Source organism: Phaseolus vulgaris, chromosome 9, assembly GCF_000499845.2.
Source record: "Phaseolus vulgaris cultivar G19833 chromosome 9, P. vulgaris v2.0, whole genome shotgun sequence".
Classification (NCBI taxonomy): Eukaryota; Viridiplantae; Streptophyta; class Magnoliopsida; order Fabales; family Fabaceae; genus Phaseolus; species Phaseolus vulgaris.
This window is the reverse complement of record NC_023751.2, coordinates 2,117,872-2,141,402: the sequence shown is the minus strand read 5'-3', so window position 1 is coordinate 2,141,402 and position 23,531 is coordinate 2,117,872. Positions and strand designations below refer to the sequence as shown.

The following is a 23,531-nucleotide window of genomic DNA, read 5'->3' as shown; positions in this document are numbered from 1 at the left end:
TCATTATTCCAACATTAATGTCAAACCAATATTTCAACTTTGAGGACAAAGTTGAAATACGACGAAAAATATTGTTGTTGTGGTTAGTATACATAAGGCTCAAATCAAACATTTAAATGGTTAAAAGTATGTTATGAATTAATTTGATTTTCTTTATAAGTCTAAAGAGACTCATTAATGCAGTCTTGCCCCGAGTAATGAAGAATTTTGTTTTTATTTCTATTTTTGAAATTTTGCATATACTTGTTGTTTTTTAGAGTATATGTAATCGTCAACTAACACAATGATTTTCACGAACACTACTATTTATGTATAACAATGGAGAATCCTCCTTTATTCTAACTTAACTTAATTCATAATAAAACTATCAAAATTTTAAATATAAAAAATACTAAATACGCAAACACATTTTTCTATGATCCGAAATTATCGATAGAATTATTAAATATAAGTGTTTTATATAACATAATAAGAAAAATAGGTAATAGAAAGTTATTAGAACATGAGTATACAAAAAAGTATAATTTAAAAGTTATATTGAAAAAAATACAATTCCATCGTTTTAAAGATTATTTTTCACTCTCGATATGCATTATATTTTTTTCATATTTTTTTCTTTCCTCACCACTCAACCTAAAAGGACCTATAGTACCAATTCAAAATATAAACAGTCATATTCAACTATGGTTTATTTCATAATGTGTGTTTATAAATGACATTAGATGCAAACTCGTTAATTTCACCCATGATCCATAAATCAACTCCGATCCAATTTTAAATTAAGTTATTTTTGATGACACACCCAATGAATTTGTTGAAAAAAACTCTAGCTCTTGAAGTCTTCGCATAAAGTGGATTATGGTTAGTAAGGGTGGACAAAAAATCCAAATTACAAAATCCAATCCATAATTATCCAAATTCATATTAGTTTTGATCCATTTAAATGGATTTATTTCAAATCCAAATCTATATTTTTGGATTTTAAATCCAATCCAATTAATTGGATATGGATTGGATACATTTTTGGATTATCTAAATTGTATTTTGGGTTAGATTTTGAATTGGCCCGATCCAGGTTGAGCAAAGACAATTCAAGCGCAGGTTGAGCAAAGTTGACCCAAGTCCACGTCGAGCCGAGCGGGCTCGGGCCGATGTCAACCCGAGCGGACTCGGACTGATGTCGAGCCAAGCGGGTCCAAGCTAATGTCGAGCCGAGGGGGTCAGAGCCGATATCTAGTCATTCGAGCTTGGGCCAATGTTGAGTTGTGCGAGCCCAGACCGATGTCTAGTCGTGCGGGCTCAACCCGATTATGATTCGTTTAGGTCCGGGCCGGTGTCGAGCCGAGCGAATCCAAATCGATGTCGAAGCGAGCGGCTTTGGTCGATGTCGAGGCGAGCGGGCCCGGGTCGATTTTGAGGCGAGCGGGCCCGGGCCGATTTCGAGCAAACTGAGCCCGGGCTGCTTTCGAGTCGAGCAGGTCGGGGCCAATGTCGAGTTGAGCGGGCCCGGGCCGATGTCGAGTCGAGCGGGCTCGGGCCGATGTCGAGTCGTTCGGGCCCAGGCCGATGTCGAGTCGAGCGAACCCAAATCGATGTCGAAGCGAGCGGGCCCGATCGATGTCGAGACGATTGAGCCTGAACCGATGTCGAGGCGAGCGGGCTCGGGCCACTATCGGGTTGACCGGGCCAGGGCCGATTTTGAGCTGACCGGGCCCGAGTCGAGCAGGCTCAAGCTGATGTCGAGCCAAACGGGCCCGAGCCGATGTCGACGGGCCGGGGCCGATGTCGAGTCGTCCGGGTCGGGGCCGATGTTGAGTTGTCCAGGCCCAAGCCGATGTCGAGTCGTCCGGGCCCGGACCGATGTTGAGTCGTCTGGGTCGGGGCCGATGTAGAGCCGAGTTGGTCTGCGTCCAGGTTGAGTCGGCTTAGGCCTAGTTCAAGCCAAGTTAGTCTCTGTCTATATCAAAATGGATTTAATGTAATTGACAAAGTAGATTTAATATAATTAACAAAGTGGATTTAATTTTAAATGGATTTTAAAAAAATCCAAATATATTTGATCTAGTTGAAGTGGATATGGATTTTAAATCCAATCCATTTATTTGAATTTGGATTGGATCTAGATTGGAAAATCCAATTCAAGCCCACCCATAATGGTTAGGTAACCTCTACAACACTAAAATAAAATTATAGTAAAAAAAAATTGAAAAATAAAAAAGCAAAGCACAATTATCATTTCTTTTTCAAAATACAAAATATTTATTTATTATTTTTTTCTTCAATTTTGCTTATTTTGTGAGCTTATTAAAATAATTACTTATAAAATGCGAAAAAAATACATTTTTTAAACTAAATTATAATGTTCTGTTTTATATCTATAAGTTTATACGATTAATTTTATGTATATTTTCTATAAACTCTTACATACAATCTTTACATAAAATTTATTTCTTTCATTATAAACATATCTTACACAAACTAGAAAATATTAATTTACGGAGTTCTAAAGTGTAAAGTGAATAATATAGTGATTGATTTTAATTACTTCATAATTTGAAGTCGGCAGTTAGTGATTGAAGAACGAAATTAAATACCTACAAAAATTATTGTCCATGATTTTTTAAAGTGTTGGGTGATAATCTTATCCAATTTTATCTTTTATTTTATATAAATAGCTGAGCATATAATAATTAATTTACTCTAAAGTGTAAAGTGAATAATGTAGTGATTGATTTTAATTACTTCATAATTTGAAGTCTACACTTAGTGTTTGAAGAACGAATAACTATTCTCCAGTTACAAAAAATATTGTCCATGATTTTTTCAAGTGTTGGGTGATAATCTTATCCAATTTAAGTAAAATCGAGTTCGTAGAGAATGTGTTATTGGCGAAAAAAAAAATAGTGTTCAGTCCACACACGCTGCAAAAATATATACACAGTGCCTTTAAAACAAATTTTATGCGCAGGTAGACTTTGGTAGTTAAATTTTGAGACAAAGATGTTTGTTTGTTTATTTTTGAAATAAAATATAGTTAATTATAAGTGGATAGAACACATATTGAGTGTGGGTTTGAAGTTGAGAGTTAGGAGCGTGTGGATCATTGGATGTCCAGAATCGATCCAAAAGTGGCTACCTCAACCTTTCTCCCTCGTACGTTCCTCTTTTCTAGGAATCCCAACTCAACTCAGCGCTGTTAATTCTGGTTTTCTACGAAAGGTCCGATGAAATTGTTCTTCTCTCTCATCATCCTATTCACGCTTTACTTGCCTTTCGCCTCTGCCTCCGACACCTCCGATCTGTTCGAAAGGTGGTGCAAGGAACACGCCAAAACCTATTCTTCCGAGGAAGAGAAACGCTACAGGTTCCATGTGTTCGAGGACAACTATGCCTTTGTCTCCCAACACAACCGCAACGCGAATGATAACAATTCCACCTACACCCTCTCCCTCAACGCTTTCGCCGATCTCACCCACCATGAATTTAAAACCTCACGCCTTGGTTTTTCCCCTTCCTTGCTTCGATTCAAGCGTGTTCAGAATCAACAACCCCGTCACCTTCTACACAATCCTTCTCAGATCGATTGGAGACAGAGCGGCGCTGTTACACCCGTCAAAGACCAAGCAAGCTGCGGTACTCCCTGTTTCTTCTTTATACGCCCTTTTCAAAAATGATCAAATACTCTTACTTCTTAATCGTTTATCATCCCTCATTCATAGTGCGTATAACTAGGGGTAGTAGTACTTAACTCTCACTCCATGAGCTCAATTTTTAAGTTGGATTAGACAGCCGCAAATTTCTTCTTGTAAGTACTTTCTGGAACGAAAAATAAAAAGGAAGTTAAAATTATACACTATAGCAGTAGCTTAGTAGTTGTCGTTGCCTTCATTGGACCGTCTATTATAACCCTTAGTTCTGCAAATATCATATTGGAGATACTTAATCCTTCGCCTAAGAGATTTTACACTAACTAGTTATATGTAATATTTGGGGGAGGAGAGCCATCTCATTATGAAGTTTGGTCAATTTTAAGATGCTTGTGAATGTAAATGTTGGGTGTTTTATGCCAACCATTTGTTGTGAATATGGAATCCTACAAATTTTATGCTTATGGGTGTGGTAGAGATTCTGGCATACTAGGTAAATAGTGTACATAAGTGAGAAACAATCTTCGCTTGATGAATTAGCTTTTGGGAGTATGTTAATCTCAAATCCAAATTCCAAGATTAATATTTATAATTAGTAAGTTATTTCAAAGGAATAATTATTTTTTCCAAACGTTTAATAGGCATTGATAGACTATTGTTAGGTGTTTAGTTCGCCTCCAATTTGACAAACAACTATTCCATGGTCAGCTGGTTTTACGATTTTGCCAATTCGTGGCATAAGACTTTCAGGGAAATCCTGTTTAGTTCAAAAACTTTTGATACGAAAAAGCTACTCATCTCTCTTGTATGCTGTACAAAAAATTCAGTAGTTGATTTTGAATTCATCATTTTTGGTGACATGCTATTTGTTCTTCTTGGACTTTGGTTGTCACTGTGATTTGTACTGGTAGAGAGCTTTCATGATAGAATTCAGTGACAACTTAAGATGTGTTATCTAGGTGCATGTTGGGCGTTCTCGGCTACTGGTGCAATTGAAGGTATAAATAAGATTGTTACTGGGTCTCTTGAAAGCCTTTCTGAACAAGAATTGGTAGATTGTGATACATCCTACAACAGTGGTTGTGAAGGTGGACTAATGGATTATGCGTACCAATTTGTCATTGACAACAAAGGGATTGATACTGAAGATGATTATCCATACCAAGCTCGGCAACGGCCCTGCAATAAGGACAAGGTATTTGCTTCATCCCACTTTCCCTCCAAAATGTTGAATTGTTATGTTTCATCGTCTATCAGAATGCTTGTATACCCAAATTTGTTGGTCCAAGCACCATGGAACATGATTTCTCTGTAAGTAGTTCTTGAGATCAAGTGAAAAGAAAAGAAAGATAAAAAATTGTTAATGAGTCCACCATCAAATTAATCGCTGTTTAATGTGACTTCAGGTATCAATGATAATGAGTCAACCAAGTCTTTCCTTTCTTTCTTCTGTGTTTATTTGTTTTACTGAGATTAGTAAGTTTATTATCTGTTTTCACCCTTTCTTCCTGCATTTAATCTACAGTTAAAAAGGCACATTGTTACAATTGATGATTATGTTGATTTGCCTCCGAACGAGGAAGAGCTACTAAAGGCTGTTGCTTCACAGCCTGTAAGTGTAGGCATATGTGGTAGTGAAAGAGCTTTCCAGTTGTACTCACAGGTTGGTAGTCCAGCGATCAATATTAACACTGACCTATTTGTAATTACTACCACATATGTCTGTATTATCTATCTTAAAATTAACAGTGGCTACAAATTATTGATGTATTAGGGTATCTTCTCCGGACCATGTTCAACTTCTTTGGATCATGCAGTACTGATCGTAGGATATGGTTCGGAAAATGGAGTTGATTATTGGATTGTAAAGAACTCGTGGGGAAAATATTGGGGAATGGAAGGTTACATACACATGATACGGAACACCGGCGATCCCAAAGGGATATGTGGAATCAACACATTAGCTTCATATCCTATCAAGACCAAGCCCAATCCTCCTCCTCCCCCAGCTCCTGTAAGATGTAATCTGTTCACTCACTGTTCAGAAGGAGAAACATGTTGTTGTGCCAAGAGCTTTCTTGGAATATGCTTTTCTTGGAAATGCTGTGGCTTAACTTCTGCTGTGTGTTGCAAAGACAAGCGGCATTGTTGCCCCCGTGATTATCCAATTTGTGATACAGAAAAAAGCCAATGTTTAAAGGTTAGTATGAACTCCTTCTGACCTATGCTCATCACAAGTAAATGATGCCCAAAACTTGGGTGATGAATTTTTTTGACATTTATGTTCCAATAAAATATATTTCAATATGCACGACGTCAAATTTCAATTCAACAATTTTTAGTTCATTGCCATGTTTGCTGCAATTCTTTGCTAAGAAATACTAACACGTTGTATTCATACAAATAAAAGATGTATTAAGAAAATTGTGTCATGAGCATTGGATTTTTAATAAAAACAAATATCCTTAGTGACTTTCTCTATACTTGCAGATTACAAATGGGACGACAACGATCACATCCGGAAATAAAGATATCTCCAACAAGCCAAGAGGTTGGAAATCTAATTGAGGTTTTTCAACCCCATCCATCTGTATGATTCAGTTCTTCTAGTTGCCATCCTATTTGTGTTAATGGGCTATTTTATCAATAGTAGCCTATTAGCGCTCAAAAGGAATCACAAGTTTTGACAAATGGATTATATTCGATATTGTGTAAGGATATTGATTGGATAAGCCAGTAGGGAATGCGTGTACAACCCGAATAGCATATCGTTATACTATAGAGTAAACATGTATGTTTTTGCTACAATCGCTAGCTTCTAAAGTTTTGCATAACTACATTTGGAGTTTGTCCATTTCAAAGTTGTCAGAAGTGCGTGTTTGAGAATGGATCTCGCATGTGATTTTCCTATCAAAATAAATGTTACTAATGCTAACTTGTGTGGCTTTTACATCATGATGCATGCGTTTCACATGTGCTTGAAATTGATTATGAACTGTAACAGATTAAATATATGATCAGAATAAAATCAACTTCGGTTATAAAATTACGTTAAAACTAAAACGTGCCTTTGTTTTCTTTAAAAAATGGAAGAATTATTTTTTTAAGGTCAAAACAAAAGGAGTTAAGAGAGGGAGGTGACAGATATTGACAGAAGAAACCACCCTCAATCCTCCATCAGTGCAAGTTCTGCCAATGTAGATGTTTGTTTTCGTTTGCAGGATAGTGAAAATCGGGTAACCTATTGTATTCATTTGGATTATTCATGCTCTGGTTTCAGTTTGCACAACTCAAACCTCAGCCTTCAGATATAAACTTTGAAACTAATCATTAAACATGTTCAACAAAACTCTAGTTACAAACTAAATTGTTTCAACACCAATAATTGCAAAACTGCAAATCCAAAGAAACAATTAAAGCCAATGAACAGTCACAGCAATTCACATTCACTGAAGAACAAGTTATCAAAAAAACATTACTAAAACATCATCAACACAGAAGAACATCAAATCATGTGGTGTGCATTTTTTTTCTAAAACAGAATATGCTTCTAACTGTCTGCATCAGGTCGCGAAATGAAAAGGATTAAATATTCTATTAGCCAGCAGCACTACTTGTACTGAATCGCGCATATCAGATGGTATCTACTATCTTTATCTACTCAAGCAATATAATAGGTATGACAGTAAAGAACAAAAAAGCAAGCAGACTTTACGCACGAAAACAATTTACAACTATTTTCTCAATATGTTGCCACGAAGTTACACTTAAAAGCAACAATACATTGGGTATAGAGTATAAGTCACCAATCAAGAAGAACTGGAAGAAGAGGGAAAAACATCTTTAACAGCAGAAGCAGCAGTGAGGTAATTGAGAGTGTTCTTCAATGTTTCCTTCTCCCTCGTCAATCTGGCCGCGGTGTCCTCCAATTCAAGCAGGGCTTGTTGCTCCCTTGGCGCGCCCTCGAAGGTGCTCCCAACGAAGAACGAGAACGGCGTTGGAAACAGGTTTCTTCTCAAATCCCCAACCTCCTTCTCCGGTTTCCCTCCCAACCGGTTGGATAACCGGATAACGTCCCTCATGTAGGTCTCCACCTCGGTGGCGAGACCGTCCAGATCAAGGTCGGTGGAGGGAGATGGCCGGTCCTCGAGCCACGTCACCTGCGCGACCAGATACGGTTTCGTACGGACCAAACTGTTCACGCGGAAGCGCTCCTGGCCCTTGCAGATGAGGAAGAAACGGTCATCCACGAGGCTCTCATGCTTGATGACTTCGCCGACGCAACCGACGGCGGCGGTACCGGAGACAGCGTCGGTATAGATGACGCCGAAGCGGAGGTCTGTGTGGAGGAGTGTGTGCATCATGATGCGGTAGCGGAACTCGAAGATCTGCAAGGGGAGGATGGCACCGGGGAAAAGGACCAGAGGGAGAGGGAAGAGAGGAAGCTCAACGACATCATCGGAGTTGGGGGAGTTCGTGTGGTGCTTCTCGGAGAAGGAAGACGCGGAGCAGCGGAGAGTGGAATTAGGCTTCCGGCAGCGGTGGCGGAGAACGGCGAGATTGAGATGGTGCGGAGAGGTTGGGGATTTAGGGTTTAGGGAGAGTGTTATAGGGTTTAAGGAGGGTTTGTGAGGTAAAGAATAAGAAGAAGGAGAAGGGATAAGCTGCGGGAATGCCATTTCTTCCAATGAGAAATTTAGAATAGAATATAAGAGAAGAAAACGCAGAAGTGGAAGTGAATGTACACAAAAGGTTTTGTTGTGTGGTTATTATTGGACCTTCTCTAATTTTATTATTACTCTTTTCTGTTATAAATCTGTTCTGAACTTCACAGTGCTGGAGTTAGATTTTGCTATAGCTGCTCAATGTGAGATTATGTGGATGACATAATAATGAAGATTAAGCAGATGACACAAGATTTCTTTTTGTGGTTCTGTATATTCCACGTGCCATATTAGATCAAGGCAAATCAGGCCCCAGATATTAGATTGGGCCTAATCTAATGCTTCGGCCCACTACTTTAATTTAAAATCTCCTCAACCTTTTAATGAAGGCAGTTTCTTCCTGCACCCGTACATTCGTTTTATACACCCCCACAATGTTATGCAAAGACCAAACTGTCCCTATTATTTTTTAAAAAATCCTAAAATGCATTTGAACTGTATTTATTTTTTTGTATTATGGATTATGGAATCTGAAAAAACTTCAGATTGAAACTTCCGGTAAAATTTCGGATCCACCAATCCGTAATTTAAAATATGCATTTCACATTAAAAAATCCATCATTAAAAAAAAACATTCTGATCCACCAATCCATAACAGAAATATGCATTCCGGATTCAGAAATTCATAATTAAAAAAAAAAACATTCTGATCCACCAATCCGTAACAGAATTAGGCTTCCAAATTCAATAATTCGAAAATCAATAATTTATGTAAAAATTGCTTCCAGAACACCCTCTCATCTGAAAAAAAAAATGATTCAGTTTCGAATTGATGAATCCATAGCACACTCTCATATCCCTACTTCCGATAACCACAGTGTCTTTTTATATAAAAGGTCAATATCAGTTTCGAAATTTAGAAAATTGTGACTATTTGAAGTAAAACGTAGGGGTGGAAGCCTTCTTTAATGAATTATAATATTTTCATACAAAAATAAGTTAAACAAGATTGGATGTTGAAGTGTCATGTCAATATTTTAATGAATAAAATAAAATCATATATAATTAACTGATTTCATCTATTCACACGTAACATTCTATACTTGAATTCTAATGCCAGCCTTCAACATATGCATTCTTTTCTTACATACTCATCTATTATTACATCATTTTTAATACTCCAATTATAATTTTATTAATGCTATTTTGACATTTTCAACTAATTGAAATTCTTCTGTTCCAGTTAACACATAAATAAGAGAGAAGTGTATGAAAACAATCGTGAATTAGTTGAAAAATAAGATAAAAGTATTTTTAGAGTATTTAATTTTAAATTTATATTTTTAATATTAATATTATTTGTGATGTTGTTATTATTATTATTACAAACTAACTTTAAAATGAGAAAAAAAATCACAGTAATCTATCATCCTATAGCATAATATACGGTCGGTTTGAAATAAAACAACGCAATGAATTATATTTCGTTTTGAGTCAATTTTTCAAGTTTTCTTTCACATAAAATATTTAGTTTCTAATTTTTTTTCATTTTTTATTATCTATAATATTAGTTGAAATTAAATTCAGTTTTTCATTGTTTTTTATAATGTAGACACGATAGATCAGGGAAATGATACTTTGTTTTTTTTGATAAAAAGTTGTACCATTTACAAAGACTTATTAAAAGAATTGTAATTTGACCTTCGTTGAGTAAATATTTTAAATTAGAATTAAATATATTTTTTTCATATTATTATAAAAAATTATTTATTTCATTAATTGAAATTTTAGACTTTCTAGATTTTTATAGTACGAAAAATTATTGAAAATAATTATTAACCGCGATTAACTTTTTTTTGACCTTGCATAAGACTTCAGTATGAATGTGAAGTATATTATAATATTGGAACGTTCATAGTAATGATGATTCATTATCCACGTCAGCATAAAGTTCAAGGATTAAAACCAATTTTAACTTTTTATAACTTTATTATGTCCTGTATGCTAATTTGTTAACCTTGTTATATCCGAAGATGAGCAGGACAAATTACGATGCATTGACTTTTAGAGACCTTCTCTTTTTCTCGTTCTTCTTTGGATTTGTAGGGAGACGTCGAACCTCAATAGCCAACACCATAGTAATCGGCTTCGCAACCTCGAGAACAATCACCCTTCCATCCTTTTTGACCGTCTTCGCCTACCTCCACATCCTCAACTCTTTAAAATAATTCTTATTCTCAACAAGACCTACAATTCCTCTACTCGTCAAGACCCATGCCCACCATTATACCTACACAAAAAACAAGTCAACTCACATCAACATTAAAATAACAAACCAAGACGAAAAGAGACATATCATGAACATCAACAAATTTGTAGGGAAACAACATATATATATCTCTTGTTAAGCAATAATAAAAATAAAAGAAATCAAAGGCCAAATTTTCTCAACCAAGACAGACGACGTTCAAAGTCTTGCACTTACAAGGATAGTATCTCATCTGAAACACACTTAACGCAAATGACTCAAATGAGAGACATGTCGAAAAAATCCCGAATCCAACTATCCACCCACGCATACTCAAACCATTACCACTCACATTTTTTGCAAGGATCGAGAACTTAAGAGTCGACAACTCCAACTGAACCCTCGACTCGACACTCGACTCACAACTAACCCAAGAAAACCTACTAGCATACCCAAAGTCATTAGAGTTAACATCTACAATTATTCTAATACTCACCTCTTATCCGTGCAATAACAATAACATTTAGTTTGAGAAATAAAAAAAAAGATAGTATTTATCTTCTTTTAAAAACACAACCTAACTTATTTAAGGGTTAAACTTCAAGAACATTTATTTTCATTAGTTATTTTTTCTTATTTATGTTATCCTTTATTCATAATCAAGTTACCATTTGACTTTATTTTGTTAAGTAGGTTGTTGTTAGTTATGTATCAGCATATAGTTATTTAAACTAAGAGAGTATTGTTAATAAAAGAGATACTAAATGTTTCAACACAAAGTTCTCAACAGAGAAAGTTTATAATATGATATAGATACAATAAAAGTAAATAAGTATTATATTAAAATAAAAATAATATTTTTTTTATATTTATTTTTGCAGGGCCATTAATAGGATATAGAGATAGTTTGAGATTAAAATCTGACACACGTTTCAGTAATAAATAATATGAATAAAATAATCAGAATCACAAAGAAATAGGTGTAAGAATTTGAGTTGGCCTTTTGTAATTATCTCTTGTCCGTGCCTTAATGGATGATGTCACCTCTGAGTCACACAACAAATTACTAGGTAGCCCTTGACATGGGTACATGCGTCACTCAAATGTGAACTCGCCACAAGCGCGTGAACACGGAGTTTTACTAACATTTTAATAATACGATAACTATTATATATAAATATAAAGATGCAGGTTCTTCTTCTCTACTGCTCTATAAAAGAAAAAGGAATCCAAAGTGTGGTGATTGTGAAGAAAGAGGAAGAGAAAAAGAAGAATGGCTGAAGAGGGACAAGTTATTGGTGTCCACACCGTTAGTGCGTGGAATGAACATCTCAAGAAGGGAGAAGAATCTAAAAAACTGGTTAATTTTTACTCTTAACTTCTTCTCTAGTTTCATTCCCCCCTTGTTATGTGATAATTTGCACAGGCACAATGAACATTAGGGTTTTCCAATAAGAAAATTCCCTTGTCTTTCTTGCCTTAAAGGACTATACATCTCTTCTGTTTTTGTGAAATCGCTATTGGTTGGTTAGTGATCATTGTATTGTGTCTTCCATAGCTGTTTCCCTGTTTTTTTTTATAATTGTATTTCACCCTTTTTTTTCTTTTTTTTTTAATTTTGTCATATTGCCTCCTTTGTTTGAATTCTTGTCATGAGTGTGCTTTTTAGAAATATAATTTGTTGTTTATTAGCTTTTTCTGTGGTCGTCTATCCAAAAGTTACTAAATCTACTTTGATTTTTCGAATTTTGTATTTTGAAAGGTGTTGATTGATATGTTTAATAAAATGAAATGCCTGTGATTGAAGTTTGAATTTGCATGTGCTTTATAAGTCTGGGCTGTTGCTGTTTAAAAGTAGCTGCAGAGGATGGTGATCCCCTGAAGGTGCCCTTTGTTAGTGAAATCTTTAGCTGTCTTTGTGATTTATTTGGTTGTTGAAGATCTGTGTCATTAGCATGATTTGTGATTCTTTAAAATGATTTATCTTTGATCTGTGTCATTATTAGCATGATTTGTGATTCTTTAAAATGGTTTATCTTTTCATAAGCAATTTTAAACTATTAAAAATACTGAAAGGATATTTGGTTAATAGATTGTGGTGGACTTTACTGCTTCTTGGTGCGGTCCATGCCGATTCATTGCTCCAATTCTGGCGGAGATTGCTAAAAAGCTTCCCCATGTGACCTTTCTCAAGGTGGATGTGGATGAACTGGAGGTGAATATGAATATCTAAATCTTCCACAGAACATGATTTTACTTATTTTTTACCCTGAATCAATCCTAAAGTACTTTGAGGAATTTCCTTAACTTAATATTGCAATCACTTTGGTTTCTTCAGTCTGTTTCAACAGAGTGGAAGGTGGAGGCTATGCCAACCTTCTTGTTCTTGAAAGAGGGAAAGCTGGTGGACAAGGTTGTGGGAGCCAAGAAAGATGAGCTGCAACTGGCAATAGCCAAACATGCAACCAGTGGTGGTGGTGCAGAAAGTTCCATATGAATGAATGTGTTGAGAATAATAATAACTATATTTATTCGAGTCAGTGTGCTTTTACTGTTTTTGAGTCTGTTTGGATGATTTCAGCTTGGATATGGAGTTAGTAAAACATGAACTGGGTTATGTGTAAATGAATGAAATTGTTGCAGTGTCCCATCTGAAACTCTTTTAGCTAATGAACCTAGGAGAAGGAAGATCCGGATCTGAAACCTAGTAACCTAGTAAGAGAAACTGCATAGATTGTGATGCAATGTCACCATTAATAGTAATAATTTTAATTTTAGATGTTGACTTAATATGTAAAAGATTAGATTGTGATGCAATTCAACTTATAACTAAGAAGGAATTACAAATTACAATGAACTATAGGGAACCAACAAGACATAGTTGTAGTTAGAAGTTGTTACAATATGTTTGTCTTGTTACAATATGATTGCTTCAAACCATGCGGGGAGTAAAAAAAACGTTAGAAGAATGTTCTTATATACAATAAATGTAAGAATATTTTTTATGGAACTTTGTATCACAACATGCATTCTTCTCACATATGTATTTATTTTACGACTACTTATACTTTGTATGAATTCAACAGAGTGCTTGCTAACTAAAATTGATCTGAATCATTGCAAACTCCCGCATCATTGTGAAGCATGATGTGGTGTTTTTTTCAATTTTATTTCACTCTTTATTTTTATTTTCATTTTGGATGCGAACAAATTGATAGGAAAATGAACCATCAAATCTTAAACTCTATTTGGGAGCATGGAGTACACAAAAATTCTAGTTAAACCAACACAAAATGCAAAGCAAAGTGAGGATAATAACCAGTTTCTTCTTAATTATATGACTCATTTTTATTTGACTCATTCCCCTGATATATTCACGATAAACATATTCAATTGGTCCTTTTAATAAACACAACAATAACTTAGTGAAAATACATAGGTTGTAGTTGAAAAGAATAAATTACAGATAATCCGAGTACATCTTTTGCTTGCACGAATCACGGTGCTCCTTTTTCAACGCAAGATCAAGAAAAGTGGGTGTTGGGAACCATAGAACTAACGATAAACACTTGTATTGTAGCGTTGAAAAACCATGCCACTGCCAACAGAAGCTGATTTATTCCCAAGATGACTTATTGTTTCAACCAATCCCAACGAAAGCCATAGAATTCACAGAGGCTCTTTAATTCCCTGAATTGGGTTCACTGCCCATGAACTGCCGGAGTATGTACCATTCTCTTCACCAAAGATATTTTCCATGGATTTCCGCCTAATTCTTCAAACACTACTATCAAGTTCTTCGTTGGCTTCAGCCAGGACCTTGGAACGTGATACCTGCCAAATTCCAAACACAAAACTGGTCAAATCATTAACCTCTCACAAAATAATATTTAGTAGCATTGGATCTGGCACACTACAAAAAAATGTTGTGGCATTATCATTACTCGTATCTGGAGGGTAATGATACTGACACGACCAAAAGATAAACACACAAAAAGATAAAAGGCCGCGCACTATTCTTTCACTCTGCACGTGACATTGATATGTCAGACTCCACAAGTTCAACGGCTCTAAACAGTAGCAAAATGCTAAAGACAAAGTAAAGCAAGTTAATAATTTATATGATATCATCCTTTACAGAAAAGCAGTACCATCGTTGAGTGGGTTGGCCACAACCAAGTTGGCACTTTACAGGGCGAAAGGCCCCAGAATATGTGCAAGAATTACAATCACCCTTTGCATAAGCCATCCAATATCTCCCTATGCTCTGCCTGTTGATCCATACTTGACCCTTACCCATGCTTTCTAGGTCCAGAGCCAGTGGTTCCTTTCCGCCGGGTGCATCAAAATATGCCTGGAGGTCCCAAGTTAATAGTAAGCTTCTAGTTGAAGACTATAGCACATGCAACAGTTTTTATTTCTATCAAGTTTTAAAGGAACAAGTCTTACAACCAAGATAGAGAAATGTGAAATGTAATGAATGACGTGAAAAAAGAAATACACATGAAAATAAACTGTTGTATTGTATGAATAACTCATATCTTATTATGTAAACCAGTAACTGTTCTCTCACCTTGTACCATTTCAATTGCGACCGACTTTGTGTACCTTGTGATTCTTGGACCCAATCAACAGACGAGACTCCATTGGGAGACACCAAATTCATATCCTCTCCTCTTAGGCCAACCTATTGTAATTAGAAAACATTTTCTGGTCCCATTAATTGAAACTTACAAACACACATGTCAGACTAACAAATTTGAGTGCTTCAGACCTTATATGACCACTTATTCCATGTTAAATCTTTCTGTCCCTGGTCAAGACCATGTAGCATAACTGGACCAGTGATCCCTGTCTCCCATGTTTCATAATGCCGACCAACATTCTTCCAATGAAAAAACGGAAAATCAATCAATGACCAGTAACATAATGGTCAAGCAAAACAATGTACTAAAAATACTAACTAGAAAATAATAGTCCACTGCAAGTTGGATTTACAAGCATGGTACTAAGTAAGTACTAACAGGTAATCCAACAGTCACGCTGAGAAGAGCAATTTTATTTGTTCCAGCGTGGAGATCTACAGGTCCATTAAATGTGCAACTTCTCTGCTCCCTTGTCCCAAAAGCCGACCCTGTAAAGGAAACCGTTCACCTACAGCTTAACTCGGAATCATTCAATATGCAAAATTGCGATTTCTTAACAAAATAACTTCACATTCAACTACGATTGGAAAAACCTGAAAATTGCCCATTAACGAACACATGAACAGCATGTCCTGCAGACTGCACGTTAATGCTGGGTTTTTGTCCATCTCGAAGAAAGGTTTCTGATGAACTTATGTCAATGCTGCAGCATGCCAACCAGAAAAAAACAGTAAGATTAAATGCTGAAGCTGACAAGGTAGGATAACAGAATCTATCTGATAAGTAATTTAAATCTGAAATATGCCAAAAGTGGCTAAGTTCAGGAACTTCTTGAAAAATAAAAAAGCAATTTCTTCGTCATAAATCAGCATCGTGTTACTATAGGCATTGCATAATTTATTTTGTCATTATGCAGACAACCCCAGAATTCAATTCATTTGGTAGCTTTTTAAAAATCAAGCAACTTACCTGGTTATGTACCATAGGTAGTCACTGCTGTCCCTGGTAACATTGAGTTGTTCTAAGAGTCCAGGAGATGTAATCCTTGAACTCTCGGCCAGAGAAGATAGATCTTCATCATAGCTCTCCCATGAGAACAACTTAGTATTGTAAGGAAGCATTTTTACCTGTGAAGTTTGAACTTTCACCTTCATGAAGACATAACAATCCAGTCAATTTCTTTATGAAGATAGGGAAAGGCTGACAAGAAATAGTACTGACGGGCAACAAATGTTTTCATCACACTTCATAGCTTTAAAAGGTCTCGTGAAGTATTCTTACTTTTGCAGTATTAAATACATCAGTTTTGCAATCAGGAAGGATGCTTATGGACCAAGGAGGTAAATCATAGTTCCTGTTATTGAATGTCACCGTGGCAGCAGACTTTGCATTATAGTTTGCTAGAAAAGCTGCACACGTTCCAGTACCTGAAGAGTATACATGAGCCTGGAAAATTTCCAAGCACATAGAGACAGGGCTAACTTATCTATAAACAAGCACAAAATGTCAAGAGAACAATTGCTTCACAACAGAGGCAACTTGCCTGCTGTAGATTTCCTAACGATGCAACTGTGGGATCCGAAGAAACCAAAGCATGTTCACACCGCTTGATAGCTCTATGAAGCTCCTTCAAGTGACTATATTTTGGTTGCCTGATCAAACCTAAACACAACAAGGTACATTGGGTCAGGATGCAACAAAATATAATATTGAACTATCTTTGTGGCCGCAACTTATGGAACATAATCCAGTGCCAGTTCGTGCATTTTAAATGTCTCTATGAGAGAAGAAAATACTGAAATAGTACAATAGATAATTTGATTTAAAGATCATATGTATAAATGCTTTTACTGAAGAATGATGATACATTACTTCATAGGCTGGGGGATGCCATTATAAAATACACTTCAACAGAAGAACTGCGATTCACAGCCCAGCAGTAACTATATCTATAAGTGGCAATGAATCACGGAGCAAACAAATAATAAATAAAAAAACTCAATATAAGCTTAGTTTTCTCACCATATTCATCAATTGGAGCGTCATAGTCATAGCTTGTAGTAATGAATGGGCCTCCAGCTGATCGTCCAAAGTTAGTTCCTCCATGATACTATCAATTTTCATTAAGAACATAGGCGAAATTCAGATTTTAAAGTAAGTCAGCCAATGTTTCATCACAAGAGGGAAAAAGAACTGAGCCTTATCCAAGAAATTGAGAGATTTTTTTATATAAAAATAATAAGAAAAACATAGAAGGTGGCCAACCATGTAATAATTCACATATGAGCCACCCTGTTGAATGAAACGAGCAACTGCAAATGATAGATCCTGAACCGGTCGCTGGTGAATTGGGCCACCAAAATCTGTAAACCTTGTGATCATAGGAAAAAATCACCCAACCGAATCTTAAGTTACAGAAACAACTTCAAATTACACTGTACAGCTTACCAGCCACTCCAAGACTCAGTCCACATGCTAGGCTTGTAAGGTTTATTTGGAGTGAAATCATCACAGTAAAAACCATTACATGAATTGATCTGTAACGGAAAATTGGATAGATCATATTCAACCCTCAAACAAATTAACAATAAAGCAAACGAGACAAGCAAGAGAGGGAGAGGACTTACCACAGGATCTGGGGCATCATTTTGCTTGCACATCACCCAGGGCACTCCTGTCCCCAATCCAACAGCCATGCTTGCAGCCCAGTTTAAGTATGCACGACCAGCAGCTCCCATTGCCCTGCTCTCTGGTCCGTACTCATTCTCAATCTAAAAAACACGAGAGAATTGGAGAAAAAAACACAGTTTAAGATGTCTCCTGAAATAACAATTCATTGGTATGAATGCACGTGAGTGCCAGGCCAGTTTTTTTGAGTATTTCTTCACTTATACCACACAATGAAGTGAATCGCATACCTGAGAGAGAATTATTGGACCACCCTGAGACTGAAACAACTTCTCACTCTTCATCATCTGGACAATTTTCTGCGTGAAACCTTGCATTGCTGCCTAAGAATGAAAAACAGCAAAGTCAGATTATCCAAGACATGAATCAACGGAGAGAAGCCATGAGAATGAGATGCAAATCCAACCTTGAAAGGCTCATTATCCGTTCTAAAGCTTATACCAGGAACATACTTCAACCATACAGGAATTCCTCTAAAGTACACCATTAAAGAACGAGATTATGAATCACAACCAAATCTCACATTAACAGAGAGATAGAGAGATATGGATTATGGAAACAAAATGTACCCAAAGTTCCACTCAGCGCACACGTAAGGTCCAATTCGAAGGTTGGCATAAAGTCCCACCTTCTGCACCGTCTTAATAAACCGTACTAGATCATACCTTCCTTCAAAATTATACTGCAACCCAACATATAAAAAATTCACAAAGAACCAAAAAAATGTTATTTTTTTTTAAATTAAGGTTGATTAATGGGGAGAAAGGAAGATCCAGAGTAGTACATTGCCAGGAGATGGTTCATGGACATCCCAGAAGACATAAGTGTCTATGACATCAAGGCCTCCATGTTTGGCTTTCCTAATTAGATCCTCCCACATCTGAAACCACATACATTTGAAGCAAACAAAGCATTTGAAACACATAAAAGAGTATAGAAAATGAGAGACATACATCAGGGGTGCTTCTGGGATAGTGGATGGAGCCAGAAATGAGGATTCTCCTTTGGCCTTTGATGAGAAGAGACTTTCTGTCGTAGGTGACATTGCAGTGTATCAGCTGAGACCCCACAAACAAGAGAGTGAAAAACAATGTCAGTAACTTGGAAACTGAAATGGTAATGGTTTCCATGTCTTTAGGCTTAGGCTTTAGCTAGCTGAGTGGAGGGAAATGTTATAAAAAAGAGCAAGGTTTAGCCGTTGGTTGAGGTTCTCTTCTTCGGTGTAATCTATGATCTGAAACACTCTCCACCACCAGCAACTATGGATTCTACTACTGGAAAGAAGTTCCACTTCACACTTCACACTTCACACCCCCCTACCCCTTGTTCTGCTACTTTATTAATTATTTGTGTCAGATTTGGGATTCTCTTAAATGCATTTTTTAATGGTGTTCTTATTTTTCCTTGACACTGATACTAGTTTTCTTTAGTTGAACTGTCACTCACTTTCTTTTTCCTAGATTTTCCCCATTTATTATGCAACTATTATTTTTAAATTTGAATGGCTTGTTACTGGTTAATTTTGGAAATATATATCATTCCAATGAACTTTTTGTAAACGAAGTCAATGTAAGCAAAAATCAGTTAACATTACTTAACTTTATTAATCTTGGTTAAAACATTTTCATTAAAAAATAATATAATGAAAAAGAATGAAGAATTTTTAAATAATATTATTATATATGGCTAAACTAATTAATTTTTTTTATCCTTGAATCAATCATGCATTTTGAATTATTTGTGTCAGAAGGAATATATTTTAACAACGGTGTGCGTGAAGTTTGTGTTAGTTTCAAGCAATCTGTTCTATATTTATTACGTTCTGTAAAATATAGTGATAAATAAATTATTTTGTGATAAAGTGTTTGAGTTATCTGCGATTCAGTGAAAAAGTGACAGCACATTCATGTGGCGATTTTTGAAGAGTGCATTCTGGCACACCTTGTACATTGCCGCCAACTACTCTTTCTTGTTTGCATATATGTCTCCCTCTGTCGTCTGATGTTAAATCTTTCAAATGCTTATAAAATTATTGATACTTATGAATCACTCACAGGTAATATTAGCCACTTGTCAATCATACGTAAATCAACCAACAAAAAATAAAAAAACAAAATTTACCAAATGTAGAAATATCTCAAGGAAGGAACTAATGAAAAGGATAACAAATGGCACAATTTGTGTGATATACACCCTCTTCCCCTCAATCCTTTAGTTCCTACTTTCCTAAAACACTTCTCTTCTCCATTCCTTCCAAAAATCTCAGCTTACTATCCTCTATTTTCATCGATTTGACCACTCTTACGCACGTTCTGTTCGTTGCCTTACCATCACCGTAAATATCTTCTTTTAGGTATGTTTCTTATGGCGCGATTTTTGAATTTGAAAATGACTTTTTGAGGTTATATAAGTTCCTATAAACAGAAAATCTTCATTTCTCATTTCGTCTTTCATTCTTCCGAATAAAAGGTTAGTCTTTTATCATTTCTTTTCATTTTTGGTGCATCCATATCATACCTCTTCATATTTTTCTGCAAAATGTTTTTCTTTTTTACTTTTTCTACGGTTATTTTGATGTTCTTGGTTTTCTTTTTCCCATCTTCTTCTCTGTTCTTTGGAATTTTGAAGAAAGCTCATAACTTTTAACTTTTTCAAAGAATAGGTAATTATTAAATCATTTTTTGATGTGTTTTCTGCAGTTATTTGATGTTCTTTGTTTTTTGTTTCTTATCTTCTTTTCTGTTCTTCGGGTTTATGAGGAAAACTCACAACTTTTAACTTTTTCAAAGAACATGTAATTATTAAACACATTTTTTGAGATATTTTGCATTTTCTGCAGTTATTTTGATGTTCTTCGTCTTCTGATTCTTATCTTTTTCTTTGTTCTTTGGGTTTATGAGGAAAACTCTCAACTTTTAACTTTTCCAAAGAACATGTAATTATTTAATTATTTTTTTGAGATATTTTGTGTTTTTTTTGCAGTTACTTTGATGTTCTTCATTTTATGTTTCTTATCTTCTTCTCTGATATTCGGGTTTCTGAGAAAAACTCTCAACTTTTAACTTTTTCAAAGAACATATAATTATTTAATCATTTTTTTAGATTGTTTGATGTTTCTGTTTATTGTCTTCATCTCCTTTAAGTTTTTTTTTTACTTCGGTGTTCTTGATATTGTTGCTTCTCTGTTTGTTACGTTTTTCGCACTATAAAAATGTTTTTTTTTTTCAGTTTTCTTAGGAAAGATCCTTGCTTTTGATGTTTCTGCCGATTCTCTTTGTCTATTTTTCGTTTTCTTTGCTTTAGTGTTCTTCATATTGGTGTTTCTCTATTTGTTATATTTTTTGCCGATAAAATTTAATTTTTCTGGAGGTTTTTATATGAACGTTCATTTGCTTTTGATGTTTCTGCCGATTCTCTTCATATCTTTTACGGTTTCTTTGCTTCATGTTCTTGATATTGTTGCTTCTATGTTTGTTACGTTTTTTCGCACCATAAAAATGATTTTTTGGGGTTTTTTTTATGAAAGTTCTTGATTTTGATGTTTCGGTCGATTCTCTTCATATCTTTTGGGTTTTGTTATTAAAGTTCCTTGCTTTTAATGTTTCTGCATATTCTCTTCATCTCTTTTACGGTTTCTTTGCTTCAGTGTTTTTCATATTGGTGTTTCTTCATATTGGTGCTTCTCTGTTTGTTATGTTTTTTGTGCCAATAAAAATTTATTTTTCTGGGGGTTTTTATATGAACGTTCATTTGCTTTTGATGTTTCTGCTGTTTCTCTTCATATCTTTTACGATTTCTTTGCTTCATGTTCTTGATATTGTTGTTTCTCTGTTTGTTATGTTTTTTCGCACCATAAACATGATTTTTTTGAGTTTTTTTTATGAAAGTTCTTGATTTTGATGTTTCGGTCGATCCTCTTCATATTTTTTTATAGTTTCTTTGCTCCATTTTTTTAAATCTTTTTGGTTATCTATATTTAGGGTTCATCTTACTTTATCTTTTCACAATATTATGTTCATCTCTTTTGCAACTAATTTGGACTTCTTATCCAACTTTGGAAGTGTTTTTTTTTTTCTCAATATGTTTATGTTTATGGTTCCATCATTTATTGTTTTTGATGAAGTTCTTATCAGAAACATGAAAATTGAGGTATTGGAGCTATTGAAAAGTAATTATCTGTAGGAAAAAAAATTCCCAAAGGAGTGTTGGCACTATCATTGACTCTACATGTGGTGGTGGTGTTCATTCCTCTTATCATTTACAAGAATCAAATTCTAATCTTTATTACGGTGGCAGTTTGGAAAACATAGAAAATTTGACCTACAATATATTTTAAGGAAACTGGGGGCTTATTCTGGGTGGCTTATTCTGAAGGGTCTTACTATGACAATGAAAACTGCCATTGAAGGGTTTGTCAATGGACCAGTTCTTGAGTACAAGAAAGAAAAAATCATCATGTAAAGAGCACATTTAATGTTATTCTTAAATAAAAAAATTATTAATATTTTTAAATTATTTAAAATCTTAAATAAATACATATTCTAAATAATTTAATATCATTCTTAAAAATTATTAAAATTCCTAAATTATTCAAAATCTTAAATAAATACATATTCTAAATAATTTAATGTCATTCTTAAATGATGTTATTTCCTACTTAAATACTAATCCAAAATAAATAATATTTTTAAAATTTTCAAAATCCTATATAAATACAAAATCTAAATTATATAATGTCCTACTTAAATAAAAATATTAAATAAATTAAATTTCTAAATTATTCAAAATCCTAAATAAACATAAATCCAAAATTATTTTATGTCCTACTTAAATGAAAATCTAAAATAAATAGTTTTTTAAACTGTTCAAAATCCTAAATAAACAAATGCTAACTTATTATATGTCATACTTAAATAAAATATAAAAAAATTGTCATTTCAAAATCTTAAATTATTTTTTTTCTTACTTAAATAAAAATCTAAAATAAATAAAATAAATAAGTTTTTCAAAATGCTAGATAAATATAAATTCACTAAATTTTAATGTCACTTTTAATTTAAAAAAAATTCCTAAATTATTCAAAATTCTAAATAAATATATATCCTAAATAATTCAATATTATTCTTAAATAAAAATCTAAAATAAATAAAATAAATAAGTTTTTCAAAATGCTAGATAAATATAAATTCACTAAATTTTAATGTCACTTTTAATTAAAAAAAATTTTCCTAAATTATTCAAAATTCTAAATAAATATATATCCTAAATAATTCAATATTATTCTTAAATAAAAATATCAAATAAATAAAAATTTTCTAAGTTTTTCAAAATCCTAAATAAATATATAAGTCCAAAAAATTTAATGTCATTCTTAAATATAAATTGAAAATTAATAAAATTCTTAAATTATTTAATGTTATTCCTAAATAAAAATCTAAATTAATTAAATTTCTATGTCATTCAAAGTTCTAAATATATACAAATTTCAAATTACTTTATTTGCTACATAAATAATATTTCTAAAATTTTCAAAATCCTAAATATATACAAAATTTAAATAATTTAATATTTTAATTAAATACAAATTTGAAATAAATTAAATTCCTAAATTATTCAAAATCCTAATTAAATACAAATC

At 34.2% G+C, this 23,531-nt stretch overlaps 4 protein-coding genes across 4 annotated transcripts; 2 read left to right on the top strand and 2 right to left on the bottom strand.

The window, feature by feature from the left end:
• The first annotated feature begins 2,881 nt into the window (after positions 1-2,881).
• Positions 2,882-6,455, top strand: LOC137821121 (cysteine proteinase COT44). Its single transcript, XM_068625563.1, has 5 exons — positions 2,882-3,633; positions 4,607-4,842; positions 5,173-5,310; positions 5,422-5,847; positions 6,138-6,455. The coding sequence occupies exons 1-5, from the start codon at positions 3,225-3,227 to the stop codon at positions 6,213-6,215; spliced, it is 1,287 nt and encodes a 428-aa protein (XP_068481664.1). The 5' UTR covers positions 2,882-3,224; the 3' UTR covers positions 6,216-6,455.
• A 902-nt stretch (positions 6,456-7,357) lies between these two features.
• LOC137821122 (uncharacterized) lies at positions 7,358-8,508 on the bottom strand. The gene has a single exon (XM_068625564.1). It carries the CDS (start codon positions 8,324-8,326, stop codon positions 7,457-7,459), a length of 870 nt encoding a protein of 289 aa, XP_068481665.1. The 5' UTR covers positions 8,327-8,508; the 3' UTR covers positions 7,358-7,456.
• Positions 8,509-11,666: 3,158 nt separating this feature from the next.
• LOC137821120 (thioredoxin H-type 2-like) lies at positions 11,667-13,209 on the top strand. Its single transcript, XM_068625561.1, has 3 exons — positions 11,667-11,919; positions 12,652-12,774; positions 12,898-13,209. The coding sequence occupies exons 1-3, from the start codon at positions 11,833-11,835 to the stop codon at positions 13,054-13,056; spliced, it is 369 nt and encodes a 122-aa protein (XP_068481662.1). The 5' UTR covers positions 11,667-11,832; the 3' UTR covers positions 13,057-13,209.
• Positions 13,210-13,945: 736 nt separating this feature from the next.
• On the bottom strand, positions 13,946-19,396 carry LOC137821119 (beta-galactosidase 5-like). The gene is made up of 18 exons (XM_068625560.1): positions 18,847-19,396; positions 18,678-18,773; positions 18,463-18,575; positions 18,300-18,366; positions 18,124-18,216; positions 17,833-17,976; positions 17,654-17,742; positions 17,471-17,576; positions 17,228-17,315; positions 16,749-16,867; positions 16,487-16,651; positions 16,175-16,353; positions 15,799-15,908; positions 15,584-15,693; positions 15,334-15,444; positions 15,133-15,246; positions 14,711-14,913; positions 13,946-14,393 (listed from the first exon to the last, which is right to left on the bottom strand). The coding sequence occupies exons 1-18, from the start codon at positions 19,021-19,023 to the stop codon at positions 14,261-14,263; spliced, it is 2,217 nt and encodes a 738-aa protein (XP_068481661.1). The 5' UTR covers positions 19,024-19,396; the 3' UTR covers positions 13,946-14,260.
• Between the last annotated feature and the right edge of the window lie 4,135 nt (positions 19,397-23,531).

Coding starts and splice junctions, on each gene's coding strand:
- LOC137821121 (XM_068625563.1), top strand. CDS start 3,225: ATGAAATTGTTCTTCTCTCTCATCATCCTATTCACGCTTTACTTGCCT. Junction 3,634..4,606: donor CAAAGACCAAGCAAGCTGCG/GTACTCCCTGTT, acceptor TGTGTTATCTAG/GTGCATGTTGGGCGTTCTCG. Junction 5,311..5,421: donor CTTTCCAGTTGTACTCACAG/GTTGGTAGTCCA, acceptor TTGATGTATTAG/GGTATCTTCTCCGGACCATG.
- LOC137821122 (XM_068625564.1), bottom strand. CDS start 8,326: ATGGCATTCCCGCAGCTTATCCCTTCTCCTTCTTCTTATTCTTTACCT.
- LOC137821120 (XM_068625561.1), top strand. CDS start 11,833: ATGGCTGAAGAGGGACAAGTTATTGGTGTCCACACCGTTAGTGCGTGG. Junction 11,920..12,651: donor GAGAAGAATCTAAAAAACTG/GTTAATTTTTAC, acceptor TTTGGTTAATAG/ATTGTGGTGGACTTTACTGC. Junction 12,775..12,897: donor TGGATGTGGATGAACTGGAG/GTGAATATGAAT, acceptor TGGTTTCTTCAG/TCTGTTTCAACAGAGTGGAA.
- LOC137821119 (XM_068625560.1), bottom strand. CDS start 19,023: ATGGAAACCATTACCATTTCAGTTTCCAAGTTACTGACATTGTTTTTC. Junction 17,577..17,653: donor ACTGAGTCTTGGAGTGGCTG/GTAAGCTGTACA, acceptor TATGATCACAAG/GTTTACAGATTTTGGTGGCC. Junction 15,694..15,798: donor CGTTAATGGGCAATTTTCAG/GTTTTTCCAATC, acceptor TTTCCTTTACAG/GGTCGGCTTTTGGGACAAGG.